The sequence below is a fragment of the Cajanus cajan genome, chromosome 9 (genome assembly GCF_000230855.2).
Source record: "Cajanus cajan strain Asha chromosome 9, NIPB_CcT2T_4, whole genome shotgun sequence".
Taxonomy (NCBI): domain Eukaryota; kingdom Viridiplantae; phylum Streptophyta; class Magnoliopsida; order Fabales; family Fabaceae; genus Cajanus; species Cajanus cajan.
The window spans coordinates 11934582-11945709 of NC_138525.1; the positions used below are offsets into that span (position 1 = coordinate 11934582).

The 11128-nt window shown below is 30.8% G+C and overlaps 1 protein-coding gene across 2 annotated transcripts; it reads right to left on the reverse strand.

The window, feature by feature from the left end:
- Nucleotides 1-1881: 1881 nt before the first annotated feature.
- On the reverse strand, nt 1882-10522 carry PIN6 (Auxin efflux carrier family protein). Of its 2 annotated transcripts, none has more exons than XM_083063626.1 (7): nt 10035-10522; nt 8593-9161; nt 5917-6124; nt 4982-5067; nt 4222-4401; nt 3406-3482; nt 1882-2544 (listed from the first exon to the last, which is right to left on the reverse strand). In XM_083063626.1, the coding sequence occupies exons 1-6, from the start codon at nt 10463-10465 to the stop codon at nt 3421-3423; spliced, it is 1536 nt and encodes a 511-aa protein (XP_082919752.1). In that variant the 5' UTR covers nt 10466-10522; the 3' UTR covers nt 1882-2544; nt 3406-3420. The 2 variants fall into 2 exon arrangements, with proteins under 2 accessions (XP_082919752.1, XP_020206123.1); XM_020350534.3 differs by having other exon boundaries at nt 4222-4379; nt 10035-10520.
- Between the last annotated feature and the right edge of the window lie 606 nt (nt 10523-11128).

An 11128-nucleotide genomic window follows, 5' to 3' on the forward strand; every position in this document is an offset into this window, starting at 1 on the left:
TGAACAAAATAAGCATAAACTCAATCTCACATCATTACAACACACAAATGCACATCACACTGCTATACCTTTATCTAGACTTTACCAAGTTAAACCTCTGTCTAGACTTTTCACACTACTCCTTTTCCAAGATTAGTATGTTCATAACAAAAGATAACACTTAGATATTCACACTTTAAACTCATGCTTATTATTTATACTCTAATCTTTTATAACGTGTTGGTCACTAAGAAGGTGTCCATGGTGAGAATTAAAAATGATAGAGTGAGGAGTGTTGAGGTGAGTTATCAAAGAGGAGTCATTGAGAGAAAAAGTTTGTTCTACTAGAAACGTTAATTTGTTAATGAAATTTTTTTTAGGTAAAACTTGAAGATTGAATGTAAGTCAAACTAATCGAATTAGAATAAATTATGTGTCAATTTCTGTAAAGCTTCTTCAAATAATTCTAAACTTAATAATTCAAATTAACTTAACATCTCACTTTTTTTAAGCCTTTTTCTAAATTAAATAATCTTTAAACTTCTAAGTTTTGAATGCAAAATATTTTAATTTAATTAAATTAATTTCACCCTACTCTATACTTGTTCAAGTCACTCGGTTAATATAAACATCATAGTCGTAGTCGATATAGCGTTTATAAAAAGAAGAGCAATCACTTGGATTATAAAAAGTCCCCATCAACCATACACACATTTAAAAAATTAGGTCCAGCTCTAATGAATTTGTCAACGGGGCTTCAGTTTCAAGACCTCGAGAATATTGAATTTGCTAGTAAGGGGGTGTTAAAAGGGTTGGCCTTAAGGAACCAATTAAATGAATCAATCCAAACCAATATAATTAGTTTAATTTCAATTGTCGGTTCATTCGGTGAATACCATACATGCAGCTTTATGAAGACATCCTAATGAACCTTGTTTCTAGAGTAGAAAAATAAATTAAATCAGCATATCTTCAGATAAGGATTACCATATGCAAGTCCAGTTATGTAAAAAGTTTCATATCAATTTCACTCAACGAGTATGGTGCTTTTTTCATAGATACTTTTGTGTATCTAATAATTATTAAACACGCCTTCAACTGTTATCATCAGTCACGGAATTTGCTTCACTAATTATTTATTGATGAAATGTTCACTGATATTATTGTCAAAATTTACTTTAGAGGAAAGACAGATCCTAGGAAAAGAAGGTTTGTAGTCTACTTTCTTGGCAAGAGCATAATATATTTGTAATGCCTTCTCCCCTTAAAAGAAAGAAGCTATGATGTTGGAAGGCTTCTTGCAGAAGAAATCGTATAAGATCTGGTATGTTAAAATAAACTTTCTTGAAGTAATTCTAAGAGTGAAAAAAAGTAACAAAATTTTAAATAAGCTTCTCAAAGTGAGAAATAAAAAAAAAAATTAAAGTACATTTTTGCATAAATTAAAACTACCTTAAAAATAAGATTACGGAGAAATTAACAGAGGAGAGTTTTTATAAAATAAATTTTGTATCATCTAAATTATAATAATATTATGTATAAAATTAGTGGATAAACGTTTTTAATAATAAACATTTCAAAGTGAGAAAACTAGTAAGAAATATTATAATATTTTTTTTTCAAAAACTAAAACTAATATATATATATATAAGTTAAAAATAAAAAGATTGTTTCATTTTTTTCCTTCTATTTTACCTTTTTAGCTAAAATTATTTTTAGAGAAGTTTACTTGGATACTTAGAAGTTGTATATTATATCATATATTTTAATAATTTATCGGAAAAGACACGTTTGAAGTTATAATAAACTTATTTTGTCATTTAATTATGTAAGCTACACCTCACCCCCACCCCCTTTATTCCATTAATAGTAAAAAAAGAAGAAAAAAAATCTGCTTTTCAGTTTTCAAATTCTATAGCGATGAGGCATCTGTTTCACGTACAATCAATTACTATATTCTCATTGGTTTGATATATTGAAGACAAAAAGATAAATCACCTCAGAGGGCCATAAATCTGGCTAAGTGTCACCTTCCAACTTTTTCATGGGGGGAGGAGGGGTCAACATTTGTTCCCTCAAGCTTTTCCAACCTCCAACAAGAAAGCAAGTTTCCTACCTTAATAATTGGTCATGATAATATTTATTTCCCTTTCGGCTACCACTAATCTATGTAGCAGGCCATGTTGAGAACTATAAATCCTAGCTACTACTATGTGTCATCTCTGTCACACCCCTCTATTACGTACAACCATGACACTTGTGGCTTTTGAAAAAGTTTTCCCTTACCAAAGTCAACCTTCTCCGCAGGTAGTGTCTACAATAATCGAAAGCCTTCATATATAATGGTGGTCGGTTCTGACAGAATTATGAGGAAACATAGAAGCTTTCCGATATATATATAATATTACCCCACCTAGTCTAGCAGGGTTATTATAGTTTCAAACTTTGGATCATACTTTTTCTTCAATGCACTGAGGTTGTAGCTTTTTTCTCGCCCTTCACAAGCCAAGAAATATGTAATATAGGAGAGTTATCGGTAAGGAAACTAACATGCCAAAGATAACCCTGCGAAAAAAAATGCAAATGTTACAATCTATATATATGCATTGCCCATATGAAAGTTAATACGGAAGCAAAAGCAATCTCTTACATCGTGAATAACGCAAATAACATTAGCTTGACCTAATTTGACTTAAAGGGTCACTAGAAAGGTATTCTACATAAGTAGGCATCAAATGGTGGAGTTAAAAGCCATACAATGTCAAGTTTTGCAAGAAAGCCTTCTCTAGGTTTTCAGTATCAAGAAAACTCTTGTCTACTAATGATTACTTTTCAACAAGGTAAAAGAGGGTGCTCGAAGATACTTTCAAGGTTAAAATTTTGAGGGAAATTCGTCATGAAAAGGTAAGTGGATTTTCGATCACCATTAGCACCCATAATTATGTTTGTCCAAATCCAAATTATACGTGCCCTGGTTGTTATGGACAACCTGTTTGATAGATTCGGTATCCTAGCTAGAGCTGCATAATAATCAACTTATCATGTGGGGTAGGTTAAAAGTTCAATAGAATGCGTGTGAACTTACAATACACATTGCTTTGTCTTCCCATCATTTCATTTTTCTGAGTACATTATCCTCCAATCAACCTTCTACAATGAAAACAGTACCCCACTCGCACACAACTAACAAGGTGATATTGATCATTAAATTATCTTGTGGTCTAATTAAGAAAGTGAAAAACATTTTCCTACACATGTAATTCAATGTAGCCAATAACGAGTGCATGACATGCAGCATTGAAAATTTATATAACTTTACGAAGTTAGTTTTTGTATTTTAGTTTATAACCTTTTCAATTTAGGATGCTATACATATTAAATCATGTCCAAATAAGAATCTCTCATAAGTAAAATTTCCTAACTTACCCTGTGCTCAAAATATCAGGGTGCAGTCCATATTCCCTTGCAAATACAAATGGCACTATCCCCTGAGGAAGAGCAGCCTGAGAAGCAAAATTTTAGGCAAAGTTAAAAACATATGTACAGCAATTTTGGTTAATGGTTTAATAGGATATAAAGTTTTTCTTTAATATTCTCTCTATCTAATAATAAGTATCGTCATAAGTTATTTTACACAAATTAATAAATAATCTACTTGAATCAGATAAACTTCTCCAAAAATATTTATGAAAAATAAAAATAAAACAAAAAATCAAATAAATTTTTCTACAAGGTAAAGCTAACTTAAACATGAGTTAAAAATAAAATTTTAAAAGAACTAATAAAAAATAGTTTCTACAAAATAGTTTATATGCATAAACTAATTTTAACTTATAGAAAAATTTATTTAATTTTTTCTTTCTATTTTGTTATCTTAAAAGTATTTCTGAAAAATTTATTCAAAAAAACTTAATAACTAATAAATAAATGAAAGAAAATAATAATTTTATAAAATTAACCTTATTAATCATCTTTATTAAAGAGGATGCACCACAACAACTTTCTAAAAAATATTAATAGAGATATAAAAAAAAAGAAGATAATTAATACTACATTAAAATGTTAAAATAATATATATTTTTTTTTTGTTTTATACGACATTTATCATGAGAGGGAGTAACATTTATTACACTAAAGACACATACCTATTATTCTCATGTATATGAGCTATATTATAACTTTCATGTGCTGCATGTGGCTGCAGATGTGAATTCATTCCACATATATGTATAGTCCAAGTACCTGTACAATGGCAGTGTGTAGTCTGTCTTGTCTTAATCCAATTGCAATGGAGGTGGCAGACATTACAAGAGGGCCACAAAGGAAGCGAATGGCCATGCCTATCACAGCCCTTTTGGTACCGCAGGCTATGATACGAGGCTGAAGGGCCATGAAAAGCCCTGCATATTTGGCAATGAGTATCTGTCATTGTTTGTATACACAAATATAAGACGTACTCAATAAACTTTTCTATTTTAAAAAAATTATAAAAGAAAAATAAAACATGATTTAAAATGAACTTATATATAAATTAATTTTAGAATTTTTTAATATAATTCCTCAAAATTGTTTCAAATAAGCTTATAGTTAAATTAGTTTTAGTTTATAAAAAAAATTATTTCATTTTTCTTTTGTCCCATATGTACTTTTGAAAAACTTTATAAAATCAGGTCATACCGCCACCATTTCGGTATCATCTTCACAATATGATATCGCTTTCGTTTTTACCAGCTCCATTTTGCCTCCAACATCATGTGCTATCTCATTTATTTCATTGAGTTGCCACAAACACCAGAGTACATGACAACTCATGTGTTTCATTTTCCTCCTTAATTTTCTTTTGTCCTCCTCTCCAATTTGATATAGGTTAGTGGCATTGTGTAACGTGGACATATATAAGAAGAAACTTCATGGGGTGTACGTCTCTCTCTCTGTATGTATATATATAAACGAAACTAATATGAATGGTATAATTAATGATGTTTATATATTTGTGATGTACCTAAGCTAAACATGGCCATCCCAAGGCCCGCATCGGAGATGATTTTGACGGATGATTTGACAAGACTAGGCATTTCCATATTCCATCTGCAAATCCAAAATCATAAAATGCATGAAATATAGTGTGTTATATAGCTGTTGATATATATTACACTAAAAAGAAATTGCCATAGTGACATCAATCTTATAATGGCATCATATATATTATTAAAATTTTCTTTTACTTATATTATAAATATAATATATATTGTTATATTATTAAAAAGTGTAAGTATAAATTATAGTAACATATAATATATATTATTAAATCACATTCAAAATCAACTATATTTTATGTAACTATATATTAAATGAATTTATATTTAAATATATTGTATCTATGATATTACTATAAAAAAAAATTGTCAATACTACAGTACACATTTTATAGTGATGTAATTAATATTGGTCACTTAAAATTATTTTATCTACATTATAGATGTAATATATATATATATATATATATATATATTAACATATTATTAAAAAGTATAAGTATAAGTTATAGTGATACATATTATATGTTGTTAAAATTTTCAAAATTGATATCAAAATTGTGTATAGTTATATGTCAAATAAATTGATACTTACATATTTTGTAGTTATAGTGATATTTTTTGTATGTCACTATATATAATATTTCTTATAGTGACACTATTTGAATATTATATGTATTTCGTGAAAAATTTTATGTAATGTGATAAATTCTAACCTCAATATCACATGTTGTAGACACAAAATCAAATATACAGAAGAGATTTGAAAATGAAAATTTAGGATGAGAGAAATAGTTGTTTGGTCTAAGGTTTAGCTACATTTGGTAAATTCTAAGCCTCATCTTGACAATTGGTTTAGCTACGTTTGATAAAAAAAAGTTTGGTATATCATATCACTTACTTGAAAGAGATTAGAGACCAAAGAAGTCCTAATACACTAGAATATGTATTAGGGTTTCGAGAAAGTTTTCTCCCCACTACGACGAGTATAAGCCTCATCATGACAAAGGCATGTGGCATTTTTTGGTTATTAGCAACTGCGTCTTTGGGGCCTGTAGCTTCTCCTGGCATTGAGACTTTGGTGCTGTCTCTGAAGCTGATTTCTTTATCTGTCATAATTGCAAAAATTAATTAAAGTAGAAAAACAGTATTTATTTATAGAGAGAGTTTGAAAATAGAAAATTGTAATGATACATAAATATATGAAGCTCAATCTTCTTCTGCCACCTTTTAATTTCATGATTGTGTGTGAGTAAATAATTAGAGGGAGAATTTGGTGACAATTAACGATAGAAAATTTCTGTTTCGCACAAGTTGCTTTTAGACCAAAAAGTACTATTTATTTTTTTAATTTTTCGATTAGAATTAAAATTTCATATCTGTAGGATAAATTGTACTTAATTTTATTGTTTATGTTTTTGTCAATTCATAATTTTAATTTTTTATTTTAAAATAAAAATATTTAATTTTTTATTTTTTAAAATATAAAATTTGGATTCTACTATTAATTAATATTCATTGATCACTAAATTTTGATGTCAAATACTTATTATTATTTAAGTAACATAATATTTAATAATTTGACAAAAATTGAAAAAAAACAACATATAAAATGATTCTATTTATATATTTTTTAATTAATCATAAGTATTTATTATTTTATTAATAAATTTTATTTGTATTTTTTTATTTTTTTGTATCTCCAATTGTCATATTATTAAATATCACATTATTTAAGTATGAGTAAACGTAAAATGAACCAAAATTGATAGATGTCAATTTGATGAGATGATCAAAATTTTATACTTTTAAAATTAGATATTAAATACCTTTATTTTAATTAGTTGATCAAAATTGTAAATTGATGAAAAAAATAAAGAAAACAAGTATGCAATTTAGTATTATGTATTTAGCTATTCACAGTTGATCCAGACTTCTAATACATATTTATATAAAACTCTAATTATAATACATGTATAATTTACTAAATTTTGTCCTTCTTTGTATAGTTTCTCTACACCTCTCATTATTTGAGAAATTATTATGTGTCCGAAACATTAGCTGGTTATATAGTCTCAGTTAATTTTTACTGATACAAAAACCATATACAGTATATAATATTTTCTCCATGATGATATAAGAGAGATAAAATGAAAAGAATAATGACCCGGTGCGATGAATATAATGAATAATGAATGTGATGGTGTGTATATAATAGAAAGGATGTAAAAAGTCCTAAACATAAATAAATAAACAAATCTTATTCGCTCTCATTTTATCTTCCAGGTTCAGAAATGAAATTTTAGTGCCTATATATAATTCGGTGGTATGATTTGGAGGACTGTACACAATTTTCACCACCAATTAGGGAATCATACTACTTCGACCATCATTACACACGTGCTCTCTTCCAAATGATGGCTACTATCAATTAAGCTTCTGACTAAGCAAAGTGGCAAATTTATATATAAAGGTAAATATTTCTATAATGCTTTGACCACTTGTATTTTTTAACATTTTAAGTAGCTGAATGTTTTCTCACTTTAAAGATGGCGTGAGAGGGTGGGAGGGACCACCTGTCTAGTGCCCGATAGTACACTTGAGGATCTAAAATCAATTATAAGGCCATCCTGTTAACTCCTTTTGCAGAGTTATTTAATATGCATAGTCATTTCTCACGTGCATAGTTTACAGTTTATGATGAAACATAACAAAAGAAATGATAATTCGCTCAAAGAATTACTAAAGTTAGAATGATAAATTCGTAAAGGAAACTACTTAACTTTCTGTTGAATAAAAACTCATGCTTATATAACCTAAAATGTATGTACACCAAGTTAATTTTACCCTCCTTCCTCTATGGCTAGCTATATCTTCTAAAATTTCGAATTACCGACACATGCAGAATGCTAAATACAAAATCAAAGATAAATTTAATTATATAACCCACCATCTAAGACGTGGAATCTACATGGTTACAAAAGAAAAGTTAAGAAATTATAAAACATGACGTTCACATGAGAAATGGTGGTAGGTGTAAAGGACAAAGACAATAGCTGACGATGGTCGGGGACAAAACGTACGCCCAATGACTGAAAAGCTCGCATGGGCATGCGCAACCTCAACTTAGACCGACGTTTCATGTAATTCTGATTTACATGCCAAAACACTGCCAATAAAATGACATGTCTTCTTCCTCTCATTCCCGCTAAACGACACCGTTCATTCACGGGACAATTCTGATAATTAATGTATCTACTATTTCAATTTTAACACACGTGAGACTATGTATATAGCCACTAATATAATGTATATGTCACTGTGAAACTATTTTAGATTAGTTATGATACTACTTTGATCTTCGTATTCATGTATACTTACATTCGTAACAGTGTTTATAGTGAACATTATTGGCTTAAATTGTTAAATCTTTTATACCTATATGTGGCAATAAGTGTTTAATTAATTATGAGTTCCTATAAAGAAAAAATAATACACATAAAAAGTGAATTAATAAGAGAGTGTAAAAACTAGAATAAAAATAGAAATAAAAAAAGGCACTCACGCACACACGCACCTGACATAGTAATATCTTTGCAACCTTGTCTCTCTTCTCCAAGGCATTTTCCCGGCGACTCCCAGACCACCCTCGCCGCCGGAGACGACTGCCGGCAGACTCTCCCGGCGACGACCGGCGACCTCCCCCAGACGGGGGTGCCGGCCTCCATCTCGTTGAAGTTGGAGGCGCGCGGCGTGGGCTGCAGCGAGTAGGCGTCGGAGGAGGCGTAGCCGGAGAGGTGGGGGCTGGCGGCGGCGGGGAGGTCGCCGTCGTGGAGGTGCAGCGGCGTGTTGATCGAGAATATGTCGGCGTTGGAGAGGTTGGAGGGCCTCGGAGTGACGGCGGTGTTGCCGACGGAGGAGTTGGTCTCCGGCGCCGACGAAATGGAGCGGCGGATCCGCACCCGAATCCGGCCGTGGTCGTCGGTCTCGGACTCCGTCCGCAGCGGCATGTCGTGGCCGTCGAGCGATATGACGTCGCCGTCCACCTCGATTTTCGTTATGGACGCCGCCGCTTGCCCCGGGAACTGCCTCTCGATCAAAAGGGTCGCCGCTCTGTACTCGAACAGGAACAGTAGTAGAGTATACCTGAACTCATCGCCGTTGACCCCACATGTGTGTTCAGTAGAAACAAAAAAATAAATATAAATGCAAAGATATCAATCCCATTTATATATATATATATATATATATATATATATATATATATATATATATATATATATACACATGTATTTAATTATATATACGTGATAAGTGGATCCGATGTAGATAACATGCTTCTCATGATATTAATTTATCTTTCAAAACATTCATATGTATGTATGATTATACTCTTAAATAAAGTAATCTTAATCACATTTTTTACTTTTATTTTCTTCCATTTTTACAATTTCAAAAATTTTGTGATTTATTTTCTAAAAAATTACACATTTTGCCACTTAATTTTTAAATTTTTATACATTTTTATCACTCAAATAGTAATTATGTTCTATTATTATTAGTTAATCGCTCAATACTAATTAACACAAGTGAAAGTATTTTGTATATCTTAATTTTTAAATTTTTATACATTTTTATCACTTTTGATTAAGTGGTTTAGAATTTAAATTCCAATTTTATAATATATTGAAAAATAAACATTCATCTTATATGCGTTTAAGATTTTTAATGAAGATTGGTTATGTGACATATTAATTGTTGATATATCTTATTACGTTGATTGGTTATGTGAAACATTATGATACGTTATCTATTATACATATCACATTGACAATTTATGTCATTTATCGGTGTCAAAATATGTAGAAATTTGAAAATTAATGATAAATTAAGCGATTTCAAAAGTTTGAAAGTAAAATTGGCAAATTATGAAACTTGTTCGGGAAAAAAAAAAAAAAAAAAAAAAAAGAGAAGCAATTAGGCTTGTAAAGTAAGATAACATGGGTTTGGTTTGGTTACCATATGATGCATTGAAGGACTAGGAGTTGCACCATGAGGGATTGGGTGAAGTCGCCGTACATGGCTTGGAGGAGGGGGATACCCATGACGAGTGTGTTAGGCAAGGTGGCGAGTGAGAAGAGAGTGATGAGCCACTCCAAGGAGCCTTTGGCGAAGAAGAGGGTCCAAAGCGAGAGCAAGAGAAGCACGATGATCTTGGAGAGCGTGTCCGCTATGATGAACTTTGCGTCCATTTGGTATGGGTTGTTGAGCGAAATGAAGTGGAAGGAAAGCACCGGAACAGCGAACACTGCCACGAATCTGTTGATTCCGGAACATTGGTCGGGGCTGAACATCTTGCACCATTTCACCGAAACATAAGCCACCAACATTGCGAAATATAGCGGCACCATGGCGCACATCACCTTGTACAAATCGTCCCCTGTAATCATCGTATTGTTGTTGGTTCTTCTTATTATTATGTTTTGGTGTGAGTGAGGGAGAATTGGACCCAGAGGGTTTTTAATTTATAGGGCCATTATGGACCGATTTGCCCTTTGCTGAAAGGCTAATTTACTTGCAAGGTATTGTGATTAGTAGTATTTGCGGTTGTTAGGGTTAATGATTGGAATATATTACACCTTTCAGCGTGGCAAAAGTCGGGGCGGAGACCATGATATTTGGGAAAACTCAAAAGATCAACGGAATTACATAGCCACTCAAGTCATCTTGAGTTAGTTAAATTTCGAAAATTGTGACTTTCTTTATCATTTTCTTTTTCTTTCGCAAATACCTAGCATCATAAGTATGTTTTACAAGAACAGTTCTGCACATTTACAACTCAAACTCAAAGCCACTCACTTTGAATATGCAAAGAGAAAGGAAAATTGCTGAAAATCTGGCCAAAACAAAATTGAATATTAATTTAATTTTTCATTCTAAGGTGTTAAAGTCACTCACTCTCGTTTAACTATTTAAGACTTAAATTTGATTTTAATTCTTATAAAATATATTTTTTTAATATTTTTGAAATTTATAAACATTATTTTTTCTTATAAAATAAATAAATTTTAATTTTCATCACTGTAATTATTATTATTATTTCTCTAAAATTT